Source organism: Gallinula chloropus, assembly GCF_964237585.1.
Source record: "Gallinula chloropus genome assembly, chromosome: Z".
In the NCBI taxonomy this organism is placed as follows: Eukaryota; Metazoa; Chordata; class Aves; order Gruiformes; family Rallidae; genus Gallinula; species Gallinula chloropus.
Window position 1 is genome coordinate 57,109,459 of NC_140089.1, and position 17,219 is coordinate 57,126,677.

General features: G+C 41.9%; 1 protein-coding gene across 1 annotated transcript in view; it reads right to left on the reverse strand.

Annotated features, from left to right (window-relative positions):
- LOC311203712 (uncharacterized protein) overlaps positions 1-17,219 on the reverse strand; it is a gene marked incomplete at its 5' end in the record, with an annotated part of 40,636 nt that overhangs the window by 9,537 nt on the left and 13,880 nt on the right. Inside the window, 7 exon segments of the mRNA XM_084278469.1 lie at positions 2,046-2,174; positions 2,542-2,676; positions 5,067-5,169; positions 8,090-8,253; positions 9,876-9,996; positions 10,808-10,982; positions 12,753-12,965. Of these exon segments, the coding sequence (XP_084134595.1) occupies positions 2,046-2,174; positions 2,542-2,676; positions 5,067-5,169; positions 8,090-8,253; positions 9,876-9,996; positions 10,808-10,982; positions 12,753-12,965 (1,040 nt within the window).

The following is a 17,219-nucleotide window of genomic DNA, read 5'->3' on the forward strand; positions in this document are numbered from 1 at the left end:
AGCAATTCATTAATTGATCTCAAATGACAAAGATCAGTGATATCCACAAACAGAGCTGCTTACATTCACATAGAAGCACTGCTTCACTTGGTGTTTGTTGTTTTGCTTTTAAAGCCATTTCTTGGGCTACTCCATTCTGAGCAAATCGCCACAGGTTGGGTTTTCTCTAACTAAGGACTTCTTTTACTCTACATAAAAAGTGTTGAAAAAAATTGGAAGTGTCGAAAAAGCCAGCAATTCAAACTTGATCCTCAGTAACTAGGACACTCATACCAGCTTTCTCCACACAGAAAGCCAAGTAACTTTCCTCTTTTCATTATTTTTTAATCTGCAAGCAGTTATGTTGAACACAGCCAAAGGTATAAGTCTTCTAAGCCTCAAAACTGAAGGAGTACAAATAGAGAAGGTTGAAACACATCTCACAGCCTATAGATTTAGGCTAAATATGAAGCTTAATTCTTTAATTTCTAATGTTAGAGTCTAGGTAATTACCTAAATAGAGTGCAAATGATCAGGACTGTACCTTTATCAAGTGGACTCTTGCTGCTGTGGTTGCATTGATGAATATAGTATTTCTAAAAAATAGAAATTCCTGAATCCTTTAAATGCAAAAGGACTCATCTATGTGTGGGCTGCATTTTTGCAAAGTGGTGGTTTTGCCCAAATTTCACTTCATTAAGAAATATACTACATTGTAGTGACAATAAAAAAAAGCACTAAGTTTGGTTTTTCTTGTTTTTGCTTCAGTTGTGCCTTATGATTCTTTTTGTTATTGTTTTTGTTTGAAAATAGTGGTCAGCTATGAGGGAATGTAAATCCCATACAGATGAAAGGTTAAAAGTTTTAAGAAGGTTACTGGTTCCAGAAGAATTTAATGGAATCGTTATTTTCCATGTGAACAAAAGGCCTGTACACAAAGCAAAGAAACTTGCTCTGTTACAGCCCATGAGCACAGTCTAAATAGATGCTTCCATTCATATTGCTGGCACCATTTTCTTGTTATTGATTTGTGAGTAAGTCTCTCCTCCTCCTAAATACCCCTATTCTTCTACTCTCCAAAATACCTACTTATTTTACCATAAAACCAGACACCTTTCTTGCTACTGGCTTCCACAGGAATCGGCTCAAGATTTATCTTGCTATGATACTTAGTTGTGCATGCCAATCCTTCACAGAATTTAGACAGCAAAGAGTTTTTTTTCCAAAGTCACCAGCTGCTACATTGCACTGGTACAGAGCTAGTTAACCTGGACTAGCCAAGCCATAAATGAGTTACCATAAGTGACGTGAAACCAATGCGGGATGGTATTCGGAAATGCACCTCCATGGAAATCAGCACAGTCTCTTTGGAATGTTGACGTATCAGGCTCTGGTGTGGCTTCTTTTATTCACAGAAATGGGTTAACTGAAACTTTGGAATACAGTGTTTCGGACCGTGTGGATTTTGGTACTTCATGGAATCAATCTATTTCTTGTGAGAATTCTGCCTCAGGTATTTCTCTCCTATTATCAGTATTTTCATAGACCTGACAAGGCATCTGGAGAATGCTGATTTATTTAATAAAAGAACTCCTATGAAACATAATGAAATTAAGACCTCTGAGTGAGTAACAAAGTTTTCACTGGTTTAGCATACCAAGGCAATACTCCCCAAGTGAGGTAGAATGACAGTAAAAACGGGTATCTGCGTTGTGCTTTTATGTGGCAAGGTTCTGGTGGCGAAGCGGGGAAGCAGGGGTGGCTTCTGCAAGAAGCAGCCAGAAGCTCTCTGCAGATCCTCTACAACTCTTCTTGGGCAGTGAAAGACTGAAAATCGGTCTCTTCTCTCATATTCTCCATCCCACTTCTTAGAAAAGCCAGAGTGCAATTATGTTGCTGATAGTGCTGATAAACTGAAGAAGAAAACTTTCGGATTTCTTCCTCCCATACCACACAGTCCTCTTTTCTGACTTGGACAGTGGGGTCTTTTACTACAAACTAGATAATGTAAATAGTCAAACCCAGACTGATTGTTGTTAAAAGAAAGGGGAACATTCCATACTTACGTTGAGAGCAGTCACTACCAATCCAGCCAGGGTAACACTGACAGGATTTATCAATAGGATTGCACGTTCCGTTATTGGTGCACGTGCATATTCCAATGCAGTTCTTGCCAAATCTGCCACTGGGACATACTGGAACAAAACACAATTAGAACTCCTTAGTAATCAGAATGGGATTACCTTTTCTTTATTTCAAGAGGAATCTTGATACTAGGATCAAGACAGGTACTGCTTAGTATAATGTTCAGTAAGGCATTAGAAATTCTGGGAAGCCCTTTATACATGCTCATTATACAAATAATAGAAATAACAATACAGTGGGTTTCATACTGTAGGATCAAATGTTCAAACAGTTTAAACCTGCTTAAGATTCCTAATTTATACGCTGCAAGCACTACAACAGCAACTGCTGTTGGTTTTATGGCTTCCAAGCGACGGAAGGAAAATTGCTGAAGTGCCTGGTCTCTCTGTCCCAGAGAGTCTTTACTACAACTTGTACCTTTGTTACAGAGGGCTCCTGTAAATCCAGGTAAGCAGTCATGTAAGCCAGTAATATGGTGGCAGGGACCACTGCTGTGTACACACTGGGGGCATGTCTGTCTGCAGCGGTGTCCATAAAACCCAGGGGAACAGACTGGAATCGGAAAGAACAAACCGTCATTCCTTCCTACACTTTCTATACAGCCGTGAACTACTCTTCAGAGCACTTCCTGACTCTGAATTAGCGCTGCTTTCTAAATACACAAGGCTGGCAATGGCGTCCTCATTATTCGTGCAGTTCAAGGCTTTACACTCACAAATGGAGATTTGCTCGTCTTCCTCTAGGGTTTGCTATATCCCAGCTCTTAATGACTTAACTGACATTCTGTTACTTGTCAGGCCATGCTGACTTGGGTTGCATGTGAAATGCATCTCTAGTTTTTATGTTATACACATTTGACTACACATAGTATGTCCTCTCCAACACAAACAACTCCTAAGGCATATTTGAAGAAAAGTCATTTAAAAAGATCGACTGGACAGTTTTATCTGTAGAGGAGTATGGTCATCTTAGACCTTGACTTCTTACCTGTTTCCTAACTTGGAAAACAAATAGCCATTACTTCACTGAGAAAAACTTACCAATGTTTTCCAGTGATCCTTTAAGTACTCATGACATGATACAGCCAGCTACACATCACCTAACTTTTAGAGAACCTGAGACCAGAAATAGGAATTCACTTAATACTTACGCAAAAGGCACAAGTTTTTTAAAAGAAAGGAGGAAAAAAAAAAAAAGGAGAGGCTAGGGAGACGGACAGGGAGAGGCTGTTCCATAAAATCTCCTCCTTTGCTGCTCTAATCCCTTCTGGTATTTTTTTCCTGATAAATTAGAATATTAGGTAGCTAAGCTACTCTAACATACTTTGTTGCACTTAGTTCCTTCCTCTATTGTGACAAACCCTTTGCCTGCTACTCCACTTATTATGCATATACATATGTTCCACACCACCTTTCTGACGTGTGAAGTGTGGGAGGAGGATATTTCCAGACACCGAGCAGAAAGCAAACTATGCTCTTTATGTCATACAGTGTGTCCTGACATCACCAACGTGTTGAAACTAGTCCGTTACACACGCTGTTGTGATGACATCATCCCGGGACAGATATTCCATTTTTTCTAGAATCAAGCACAAAGTCTCTTTCCAGCAAAATCTTTTTCCTTTCCAAAGATAAAGATTTCACTGAAGCCAAAAGCAGTGTCTCCTTTCCAATACCTGAGGTCACGCAGTCAAGGTCTGTGCTACGCCTGAAGTCGTCATCTCCACCCAGGATAGTTCTATCACACCGGCCAGCTCATTTTTAGAACCTGTTACAAAAAGATGCTACACTTTTACTACGGACTTTCAAATCATAGAATCTACCTACTTTAACCTGGCTTCATTCGTTACCATACTTTCTGTCTCTGGAGATCTGTCTGCCCTAGTGTCTCACAAACTACTCATCGATGGCACAATGACAATACTACTATTTTCTCATCATTCACTCCAATTACTTTTATTATTTTTGCAGCCTTGCCATTTCCCAGCGGTATCTGAGTGACTGAGGGGAGGTCACACTGTGGCTTTTGGGACGACAATAAGGCCAAGAACACTCTGGGCTCAGTTAGGTGAGTGCTGGCTGTGGGAGCCTCTCTCTCTTTCTGTGAGGACTCCTGTGGAGAGAGTCCACAGAGGCTACTGACCCTTGAATACAAACAGGAAAGCTGAAGCTTGCAACGCTACAGTATCGCACGGAGACACAAAACTCCAGAACCCTCTGAGAGGGGCAAACTTAAGAATGTCAACTCCATCTTGCGGAAGCTGGAAGAGTTTTCCCAACACTTACATAGTCATTTAGGTGAGAACTCAAATCCCTTCCTGGAGATAAAAGGTTTGTGATAGCATGCCTTTCTGCAGAGTTTCATCATGTTTTCAAATTACCTTGCTCTTCATAGACAACAGCGTCAAACACAAATTCTAATGGATAACCAAATACAAATACTTCCTAAAACCACAAGGAAAATGCCAGAGAAACCTTGCAGAAAAGTGCAACAATTTTCATGCAGAACAAAATATGTGCAGAGACACTTGAGTTCTCAAGTTTGAAAAACCTAAGTGGAAGCACAGCTTCTGCACAACTGATCCTCTTTTTGGCTGCCAGAGCCAAGCTTTCTGGGTTCCTGCACGCAAGGCTTTACGTACCAGAGCTGCCAGCACAGCCCTGCATATTTACAGCTCTTCACCACTTCCTGAGGAATGGTTCTGTGAAGGCGCGCAAGGTTTCAGATTGACCCGTCTACTCTCCTACTCCCCGTTTGTCTGTGGATCCCACACTCAACAACATTTCCATACCTGTGAATCACAGATGGAACAAAACAGCCACAGAACTGGCCCTTGTCTCCTTCCAGCCCCACACAGTCCTCTTGTGCACACCAAGTGAAAGGCAAGACCAAGCCCCGCCATAGTGGAAACTCCCATTGTCCTTCAAGAGTCTCTTTTGTACCTGACCATCCCGGCAGACAGCGACAGGAACCCGTGGTGGGATGACAACTGTCTGCATGGCTGCAGTCACAGCGTTCAGCGCAATCCATACCGTACGTGCCATCCTGTGGAAACCAAACAAACAACCCAGAGATGACGACAGCTGGGAGCTAGAAGAGAACAAGTTCTGGTCAGTCCTGCCTCAAAAAACAACCACGCATCTCTCCTGAATCCATAAGCTGCGTTCTTAAGATAAAGCACTTTGGGCTTCTGCAGCAGTTTTTGTGTCCTGCATTTTCATTCCTTCAGTTACGAGGGGAAAATAAAGAATTATATTCTCTGGAAAAATCCCAGAGGAGGGACTTGGAGACGGTGATCCAGAACATGGCAACCTACACTATCAGAGGCTGCAACGAAGCCTTCTTGGACTGTCCCTCTAATTTCCCTAACAGCTGAGGTCCTACTCCAGGACCGGGGAATCCCTTGATGAGAAAGCAGTTCAGACTCCTTTCTGCCTCAGCTCCTGAGTTGTCGACGTACTGGACAAAAAGAAGATACCACAGAATACCACAATTTCTACAACAAAGTACTAAAACGTTAGATTAAAATGTATCTTCAGGGTAAAGCTCATTGCCTAAACAATGCAAAGTGTATCCCTTTGATTAAAAGTCCTTCTCTCTGCACTACAGCATGTGCTGTTAAAAGAGAATTTCTCTGGCCAGGAGACAGGGCACAAAACATTTCTTCTGGCTACGCAACGTTTTTTGAACCATCAAGAGAAATTACAGTTGTAGGTTAAACACCCTTCTTGCTGTGCTGAGCTGTGCCACAAAAGCACAGCTGATTTTCATGGAACTACATCTGAACGTCTGAATTTGCCTTTTCTTCTTCCACAGAAGGTGGCACATACATCTGGGGGCAGTTCCATACAAAATCAATCTGACAAACGGAAAAGAGCAAAAATCTTCACAACTGCATTTGTAAAACAAGGGAAAGTACAGCTGTGAACTGATCTTACACGAGAAGTGTCAAAACTAAATTAGCAACATGGAAAAACCCCACTAGGGTGGGGTGATACTTATGAGGCTGCCCACAGCAAAACAAAAAAGGAAAGAAAATCCATGCCAGGGTTTAAAACGAGCTAAAAAGAGGCTTTGCCTTCTAAATTAAATGAATTTATCAGTCCTTCAAAGTCAGAATAAACCCTATAGGAAAGCTCCTTTGCTGGTTTTGGTGTTCGTGCCTACAATTCTACTAGGTTCCACAGCATTTACCTATTCAATTCCAGCAATTTCGAGTCTGAAGTAGAACAAAATCTAAGAGCACTCAAGTGCTAGGAGCCCTTGCTCATGGCAACAGTACATTTTTATACAGAGAAAAAGAAAAGATTAGGCATTTCCTTTGCGTATAATCAGATTTGCAAAGAAAGGAAATCCTCAAGTACCTAATTGAAAAGTGGTATGTTTAGTCTGCTATTTATTTAGACTTAAGTAACGATCTGGGCAGTGATAGGAATTTTCTGAAGTTACTGAAAGAAATTGAAATACGTTGATTTAAATAAACTCCTCAAACAAGAACAAAACCAAGATAACTCTGGACTCAACTGAATTAGTTTCCCATTCATTCTCCTACTCTGGAATTCGGAGGCAGAATATGCATTGGAATATGTACATGCTTACAGACTTCACTTGACACAGGCAGAGAGAGACAGCAAGACAAGGAGCATGGGCATGCTAAATTATCTGATGGAGAAATGCTTTTAAGCACTATTGTGGCTCTATTTGCAACAGTGAAGCAAATGCTATGAGACACTACCCATCTGTTTTAGTAAGTCCGTTTTGGAAGAGCTATTGGAGCTTGGGAGATCGCATCGTCCTCCAGATCAGACACTAAGTGATAAACAAAGCTGCCCTAGGACAAAGAAACATTAGTCTTCTGATGGAGACGTACTGTTGAAAACGCTGCATGAACGTGCACAGATGGAACTCTAATCCACTTTGCAGAACGTCTTAGAATTTGTCTGTCACTCTACTCAATCCGTCAACGTAAACTGTAGCTCACCTGGAAACTAAAAACAACCACCAAAACCCCAAACAAAAAAAAGCTGAGTATTCTGAGAGAAGTTCAACAGAACAAATTTTCATGCAAAACAAAGTCGTGGCTCCCAGTTTAACACTGTAGTTCAGCTATTCCTACCACATTACTGCTCAGTAGAGCTCCTCCAACCTGAGAGAAGCTTAAAGGTGAATTTCCCAGAAAACCAAACTCTATCACTGGAAAAGATGGACTCTGGAAAACCCAGTTTTTCAGAGAAAGAGTTCATGTTTTGACTACAAAATGTAATAAAAAACAGTTATGGAATAAAACACATCAGGTTTGACTTTTACCATTTTAAAACCTTTGAAATTAGATATTTTGATTGCTCTCCCCAAGCACAAATTGCAAGGTGCAGCAGACCTGATGCAGCAATGTCATGTCAGTGCAATGAATTCTAACTTTGCAGTTCTCAATGTCGGCGTGACGGCGTCAGAGCCCCAAAAGGAAGGCAAAGACCTGTCTGTCACTGCACTCTTCGCAGTGCCTTCTCACAGCTGACTAAGAATAAAGGCAACTTCTCCGTTCATATTGTACCAGAGATAGAAGATAATTTAACTAAAATTATGTTGTTTGATGTTAAGTATCTATTTCTGGCACATTCTTTCCTCTCATAGTTTTTTCTGCTTTAACAGAAGCACTCTGGAGAGCATTTGATGCCAACAGGGAAAAATCTGGGTCTGTGTTTTTCAACAAATTCTAAAGGAGCTGGAGAAAAGTCTGAGGCTCGACTTTAAAGCATGAAAGCAGGAAGAGTTTTTCATCTGTGCATCATAACTGTGTGTTTTGTGCACTTCAGTGTGTTGCACTGGAGAGTTCTTCCCAAAGATTTGTTGGCGCGTGTCCCTAATCTTCAACCCAGTTGTGTATGGGCTACCAGGAGCAGTCCTCCTTGGAGACTTATCCCCCCGACAAAATTCAGTGCAAAATCTGGTGAAATTATGAAACTACCTGGCAAGGGAATTCACATTTTTCTCCTCTCCAGCCTGGAGCACAGGTACAGGTTCCATCCAGAGCACTGCAAGACCCTCTGTTAAGGCACTGGCAAGTTAAGTTACAGCCAAGCCCCCAGGTACCTCTGGGACAATTTATTGAGCAATCTACACCATGCCAACCTGCCAAAAAGAAGAATTTCAAGTGACAAATTAATCCAAGTTTTCCCCCATTCCTCTCTGAGGACGTGTTTCACTCTGCCTATCAGGCAGCATCTTTCGGAGATGTGCAATGCCAGGGTACCACTAGCTACAAGCTAGTAGCAGCAGTTTCAGACGAGGACTTGTCCACGTTGGAACAAGGGTGGTGAAGGGCACCTCCTGACATCTCTGCACAGCACACATTTGCAGATGGGTGCCACCATGCAATAGCAATGCAGGGCAGATCGGCAAGGAAAACACAGACACCTTGAAATTTCACTGCCAAGCACCAGAGGATACTGAAGGTTTAAGGCATGGGTTGAAAAAGCAAGGACTGTATTCCCTACATTCAAGCTGCTGCTTTCATCATTCTTCCGCCAGTACTGAACAGATGGAGTTCTGCAATACAGTTTAGAAACTAAAATCCTAGACACAAAACAGAAGGAAACATAGCAGCAGTGCCTAAGTTGCATTTCTCCAAGGATACATGGAAGACCTCCTAGATCATTGCTGTACTTCCCTCCAGATGCAAAAAAGACTGTAATGGGAAATGGTTCTAAAATGCACCCTTCACTGCTGATTATGCTGGGTAGCAATGATTTGCAGACTGCACGCTGGAGGCAGAGAAATGGAAATAGATTTTTAAAAATGTGACCATCTGATACAATAGAAACGGCAGGAGACAGTCCGACGTGACCATCAGCAGTGACACAAGCCAAGGTTCTAATTTTGTACCTTGTTTACAGCAAGCCAAGGGAAAAGTAATTCTGCACTGAGCCTAATCAATAGACTGTGCAAAACACATGGATTGAAACGAAGCCGCCTCGTGCCCTGGATAGAGAACTTCACATTTAGGGGTCATTTCAGGCAAAAATCAGTCCCTGACAGAGGTGGGCAGGCACGTGCAGTTTCTGAGGGGGTACAATGTCCATCAGAATTACTGCTGGGAGGTGAGAGCCAGGCAGGGAGGTCAAGGAGCGTCAGTCTAGTCGCACGAATACTGGGAGACCTAGAAAGTTTCTCACAGAAGCAGGGAACAGCGCGCAAAGGCTTGGAAGGGTCTTAGGCAAGGTTTTCTCAGAGAGCTGGTGAGGAAAAGAGCATTCAAATAGAATAAATTGCCAGGAGATACTAACATCAGTGCTAAAATGGCAGGAAGAAATCGGTGCCTCTGTGTGGCTGAGAGGGGCAAGGGTTGCAGCCAGAGGTCATGCACACCCAGGCTGAGGGAAACCCGCCTATGCATTTCGACTAGACAGGCTGCTGTCAGACACATGGCAGGCATGCCTGTGGTACATCCAGCAGATGACAGCACTGCCACCAAGAGAGAAGTGGTGGCACACCTCAGGGTAAACACCAGTAATTCACTAAGCCGCAGCAGCCTCCAGCCCACTGAGAACACAAACATGAGGCATGTGCACTCTTCTTGGGGCAGATGGTTTCCTAGTTTTCACCTCCCAGAGCAGCAGATGCATAAATCAGCTGGTGATATGGCCTTCAGGGTGCTCTGCTTTTTATTAAGTTTCTTTCTTCTTCTCTACTTCCAAAACTCAAATTCATTTTATGATTAGGGAAAAAGGAAATTAATCTGAAGGGATGCTTACCTGCTTTGCAGGCACAAGAACCATCTACTGGTGAACAGATGGCTTCGTTTTTGCAGTTGCATACAGATGAACAGTTTATTCCATACGTCCCCAGAAGACAGGCAGTACCACAAGCAGCACCCTGAATGACACAAAAACAGAGTCTAAAAACTATTCAGACAATAGAACCAGTACATTCTGTAGACTGACTCAGGTGCTACAAAAGCCAGAGAACATGCCTGTTCCAGGCTGTCACTAAGGTATCTGAAATTTCATGGCGAGGGACTCCTTCATGCTCTTTAAGTCCACAGTAAGCATTACTTTCCTGTTAGTTGTTGGGAGAGCTCAGGTCACACAGCAAACACCACTTGGTTAGATCAATGGACAGTATCTTAAGTAATAAGGAAGCCCTTCACGAAACCAAATCTCAGTAAGACAGCAGGTTCATGGAACGTGGATGTCTACGGTATTTTTAGGAATTAATTTGACTGAAGTTTTCATAGTTGTTGTTCCTACAACAGTCACCCTGTAAATATCCAAAGCACAGGTAACCGCAAATGCATGTAAAAGCTGCAGAATAATCCATCCTGAACTGCAAAAACAAGTGTCTTGCTCTAGATTTTCTCTGGATGGAACATCAGGAGCTGCTGCAGCAAGATAATGATTGAAACCATCATTCCTCCCTTTATTTACACCTCACAAGCACATCCTCCTACTTATCACTGTCTTACAAAGTCACTATCTTTTCTTTCCTGAAATGCTCTTCAGTGCTGAGAACCAATCCCAGATTTGCCTCAGAATCTTAGACAACGCCCAGTATTATTTATGTACCTAAATACCGTTACCTTTCTTTTCCTGTGGTGGAGAAAGGACACTCGGGCACCATGAAGAACTTGGCAATCAACTAAAGCCAATGGAGTTGAAAATGTACTGTGAAAGAGAGACTTATTTACCTTAAATCCAGGGCCACAGGTGCATTTTCCAGTCACACTATTGCAGTCAGCACCATTTTGGCAGCTGCAGATCTGCTGACATGACTCGCCATAGAATCCTGGAGAACACGTCTCGTTGCAGTAGAGCCCCGACCAGCCAGGCTTGCAGGAGCATTCCCCAGACACAGGGTGACAGCTGCCAGGAGGGGATGGAAGGATAAGTAATTCAGGACTAAATGTGACAATCTACAACTGAACAGTTCTTGAGATCTAAATTAGAACGTATTTATAAAATTAATAGTACTGGCATTTTAAGACAGACATCACTGTCCTGTTTGGAGTGGTTTTTTCGTTTCTGCAGAGGAGGACACAACACACATGAGATAGCACTGGGTATAAAGCAGAGTCATTGAATATTCTTGGCCCCCCAGTGAGTGTTACTAAGGCATACTGACTCATATACTGATTCACACCAAACTTAGGACTCTGTAATTTGTAATTAGATGTAAGAAGCTGCAACACTTCTGAAGGTTTTTGATGGGTTCTCATGCAGTAGCACTGGGTATAAAGCAGAGTCATTGAATATTCTTGGCCCCCCAGTGAGTGTTACTAAGGCATACTGACTCATATACTGATTCACACCAAACTTAGGACTCTGTAATTTGTAATTAGATGTAAAAAGCTGCAACACTTCTGAAGGTTTTTGATGGGTTCTCATGCAGTTAAGCCTAATTGGCAGTAAGATTTATACATTAAAAAAGGGAATTAAAGAGATCTGGAGAGATACTGCCTATTCTGTAGCACCCTATGCAATTTAACATTCCCATGAAAAGCTTTTGACCATGTACACAAAGTCTGTGAGAAAAATGCAAACTTGCAAGATGGCCTATACTTTGGCTTAAAAAATACAAATGTGAAGTAGGGGTGGAAGATCACCAGAAAGAGCTTACAAGACAAAAGAAAAAACCCTTCTAGAAAAGTACGTAGCTACAGTGTGCTCTTTTTACACCAGGTGTCACGTGAGTAAAGACATTCCTGTACAAAACAAGGCGCTAATGTTGACAAAGGCAGACAGAGGCCTTTTTTGCTTCTTCCTGCAAACTGCATCTTTAGAATGACAAGTTTCTGTAAACCCCCCAACCTGTGATGGGAAGTGGCAGGGACGTATGGATCTGCTCATACCAGGTCACAGCGCTGTTGCTGTACCCCACTGAGGAAACGGGGTTTATGTGGCCTTAGTCTCAGCCAGCCAGTGCTCACTCTCCGTTTTCTCTTGACTGTTGAGTACCAAGGGAAAAATGGATACTTTCACCTGGTCACAGAGAACAGAGGGCTGGGTTCAATACACACTCTAGCTCAAATCCTTGCATATCTACCAAAAGAGGCAATCAACAAGAACCATTTGTGAAAAAACTCTTTGCCTAAGAGGCTTGTTACCTGCTGCTGCTCTCTGGACCCCTGGAAAATAGTAGAACCTCCCAGGTATACCTATATCTAACCCTTCACGAAGCATAGAGGCTGCTAAGCACAAGGATGGGCTTGCCCTTCATGCCCTGGAGCTGCCATCAACTGACCACATCTACTGATTTCAGTTATTTCGCACTTACAGCACACCAGAACGTGCAAGGGATGTATGATCTCTCCTGCCTACACACAGTGAGCAATGTAATGATCTACCCACCTGGTAAACAGAGACAAAGGTCCCACTTTGTCATAATATTTATTTGGCGGGTAAGCAACCAAATAAATACAGCAATGAATATTAAGATCACATATAGCTGCAAGCACTGTAATTCAGAAGCTCTTTTGGGCTGAGAGTTTCCTGATCCAGTTAGGGAATACCAGATTCTCTCACAAGTCCTTCGCTGCTTCAGATTGCATGAAAGTACTAGAAAAATCAGGAAATCTTTCTTTTCAGATTTCTATCTTCTCTACAGAAGAACAGGTTCAAGGGTGTAAAGCCTACCTCCAGGTAGTGGGCCTGTGCCAGGGACATCTTTTATCACACTTGAGACCATAAATTCCTTCAGGACAAAGCCTTGTTTCACACTGCTCTCCAGTGTATCCTGCTTCACAGAGACAGGCACCACTAATATGGTAGCATTTCCCACCATTCATACACTTGCAGGGCTCAATACACTGCACCCCGTAAGTCCCCACTGGACACTCCTCTTGGCACCTATGAGAAAAACAAACAAAGAAAAAAGTGGTTTAGTTCCCATCAAATACAGCTTTGGGACATTCCAGGGAAATCGAGTTTATGAGCAATCTCTATACGGCTCTAAAAAGCTTCTGAAGTGGAGCAGTGATTTATAGAAATTCATGTTTCAAGTACTTTATGTCAAAATTTGTAACTTTTAGAAGTAAACTAGATTCTCCACTTAGCAATAGCGTGAACAGCCAGCAGATTCCTGTGCCCCTGTAGATGCTCAGGGCCTGGCAGTCCTCTGGCAATCACGCTCAGCAGTCTCTGATGAGAACCTGTCTGTTTGCTGGTGGTTAACAACATAAATATGAAGGCTCTATGAGCTTTATTAAAGACTGAGTGGCAAGATCTCAAAATAGACACTTGTTCCTAAATGACGTGCCAGATACTTTGCTCAATTGCTAATGTGCTCACACAGACACCTCACTGGTGATGCCATTTTGTTGGCATTAGATTACACTCAAACACATCTGGGAAGTAAGCTAAAGAAAGGAAAATGAGCCTTTGGACGGGTAAGAGTGCTTACTGCACCTCCTAGGTGCACTTGCTTAGTGCATTACTTGAGCTACAAGACCTCCTTCTGCACCTAAGGAAGAGTGAGGATTCTTATCTATCTAAACATTTGTGAGTCATGGAATCAGATTGATGACAACAATTCAATAATTAAAGCTGTACTTCCTTTTCTGAGGGAGTACTTTGAGGTTATTTTTTCCTTGGTTAACTTCTTCTTGGAATATTTCTTCTTCTTTAACAAGAATTAAAATCAGCGGCTCAAGTGCCATGTACTGCAGAATGAAGACTCCCAAGGGAGAACTGCTTTTCTACAAAGGCCTGAAGATTTTTAGGCAATGCATGACTCAAAAATATTTTGATCCTCATTTTATAAACTAAGAAATTCAAGTGTAGCTACTACCAGTAAGGGCTGACATCATAAATTAAATCTTAAATCTGAAGTCTTAATCCAACTTTAATAAGAAAACAGAAAACTCACCTGCTGAACATATTGCAAAGGCACTGGTGTTGCTTGGGTAAAAGCTTCCAGATGAATTCCATGAATTGGATCCTCGATAATCAGACATCCAATGTCAAACCACCTGCAATGACAGCCAAGTTAGAGTCTGTTGAAAAGCAACATGTTAGTTCTTGAATGATGACCGTTTTACAACCTCTAATACAACTGTAGTTAAAAATGTAACAATGACTTACATCAAGGCATCCCAGCATTTTTCAAATCAAATTTGCATGTATCAGTTCATGTATATATGAAAAACTGTAGTGCCTGTGTTCCCATCTAAAGAATTCTATGGTTCCTGTTGTTTCATGTATTTTATATGTGTCTACATATAAATGACATTTTATTCTTTAAAGCACTGGAAGCAAGACCCTTTGAGTCAATGAGAAACAACCCTCTCCCCACCTCAGGGATATATTTCAAGTTCTCACTTGTCAGGAAGCAATTCCTCAATGAAGTTTTCTACCGATACAGCAGGCTGTTTTTCATGGATTACTCCAGTCCGGCGCAAGCTGTCTATTCTTTCTTGGGCTCCCTACATGGGAACATGATCTGTTAGACAACATTCTCTTTCAATCACATCATACAACACTCAGAGATGAGTGCAAAAAACCCCTGTGGAGCAGAATTTTCAAGTTAAACAGAAAACAGCGATTTTAAAAAATTACTCTTTTTATCAACAGTAGAAAAACAAGAAACAAAAGTCATGAAAAAGCACCATAGCCTTTCCCAAACAGGAATCTCAAACAGTAACACAAGCTATGATAAAACTCACTAAAGTATCAGAATATATCCTGTTACTCACATCAACATTTTTGCATCTTAAGATCTGTTGTGCTTTGATCCTTTCAGAGCTTTGGACCAACTCTGTCCAGTGAAGAGACCCTCTCTGTTCTGGTACCTATCCAGCTAAGGAATCATTTACTCCAACCCTGTTCTCACTCTGAGTTGCCATACAAACACTATTACCACTACGCTGCAGTAGCTAATCAGGTAAAGCAACATGTCTATTTTTCTCCTTTACCTCCATATAAAATTGTTTCAGCTAATACATTGCTATGAGGATAAGCTTCACTCTGCTGTGAATGCTGCCACAGCAGTTAGGAGAAAATACCCCCTTTTTATGGAGGAAATGGTTTGCTTACATTGAAGAAACAGAATACAAAATAGTTGGTGTCACTGGGTTTAGGTATTGGCCAAGGAGACGGTTCCACCTAGATACAAGGAACAACTGTGTATTTTTAAAAGGTGGTGAAACAACCCTTGCTAACTCTTCTTCTGGGCCAGCACAGCTGTTTGAAAAGCTGCACAATGAATTCCTACATACTAAATCTAAGAATGGAGCTGTTCAGGAAGATCCTTGGCAAGTGTTGATCAACCTGTCTTTCACCTACAGAATTAGTTGGGAGACAACCCAGTCTCAAAGGCTCTCTTAACTTCTGATTACATTTTTCCTATTCAATTTCTCATGTTTAGTTTTCATCCCAAAGTACTGTGCTAGTGACAGACTAAGAACAAATGCCTGATACACTTTCAAACTACAGTCATATCACAATGCATGCCAGATGTGATGGCAATCAACTGCTTTAGAAGAAAATGGACATAAATGTTCTTCACTGCTGTGACCGCGTTTGCACAAGAACCCCAAAGGCTATTCCAACAAGCAGCTTCAGAATGATCTAACGGAACAGGCGGCAAGTTACACCAAAAACAAGAAAAGGAGAAGTCTCCCAATGCCACAGACTGACATTCCCCTTAGGGAAAATCAGATTTTTCTGGGTCAATGCCCCATCCCTGGAAGTGCTTAAGGTCAGGCTCGATGTGGCTTTGAGCAGTGTGGTCTAGTGCAGAGAGTTTCAGCCCCCTCTGCTGAGGACAATTTGTAAGGTCACTTCCAAACCAAACCACTCTCTCATCCTACGTTTCCATTGCCCTTCTCTGTGCTGGAGGTACTTTACTACTTACTTTTAAACCTGCAGCGTAGCCCACAGGTTGTACTTTAGTAAAACACAAAATTGTGACTACCACAATGCTGCTCCTTCCTATTCATTTTAAAGCTCTAACTGAGATACTATGCTTTTCATTCCAGGCTCAATGCTCAGCAATACTTCACAAAATCACAGAATCATACGACTGGAAGAGACCTTTGTAGATCATCAACCCTTTCAGTAAACATTTCTTTCTAATATCCAATCTAAACCTCTGCTGGCGCAGCTTTGTGCCATTTCCCCTTCTCCTATCTTCTCTCTCCTGGCTGAAGAGACCATTGCCCACCTCCCCACAACCTCCCTTCTGGTAGTTGAGACTTTATTAGACTGTTTTAGCCTTTTCAATGTTCTTCCCAAGTGTTTCAGGAACTGCTTCAAGTTTGCTGAGCTTCCTAAAATAGTATAAATACTGTTGGGCTAGAAAAGCAGAACAGCTGAAAGTCAGAAGAAAGCCTCAAAAGCGATGTAAACACCGTTGTGAGCACGCTTACCTTTCGGCTTGTCGACCCTCAATGCGATACCTTACACACCGGGATTTAATCACCAGATCCAACAGAACACATACAGCATATTTTAAACTCAATTCCATATCACTCCCTCAAACAGAGAAACAGGGAGGGAAAAAAGTATGTGACTTCCAGATTACAGACAAGGACTTGTCACCGTTTTGTTCTCTGTAACTTGCTCATCTCTCACAACCTGAACTGAAGGGTATTACTATGCTACTACCTAAACTACAGCAGAATACACAAGTAAATGAACCTTAAGACGCACATAAAAAAATCAGCCTGCAGAGTGAGAGTCTCACTGGACAACGCACCTGAGAAATCACCACGTAACTGTGACAGAATTAACACACTCTCCAGATAAACTTCAAGTGCTGTTACATTAATCTAACATTCTATGCATTACTTAATGGTTTGTCACAAATACTTACTGATATATGGAACCATGCCAGGGTCCAGCGGTGTAATCATGGTCTCCACTGAATGTTTGGGTTTATCAAGAACAGACTTCACCATGGGATTCTCAGCTACACCCTAAACATAAGCAAACAGACTTCCATATCATTTTCTCGTTTTTCCCCAAGAAACTCACAATAGCACAGTTAAAACCCAACCAAACAAAACCCAAGTATTAAGCTGCTTCGTGGTCTTCTTACCACATTTACACTTTGTAATGCCTGGTGCATCTCACTCGCCAGCACAAATGCTGCAAGACGTGACC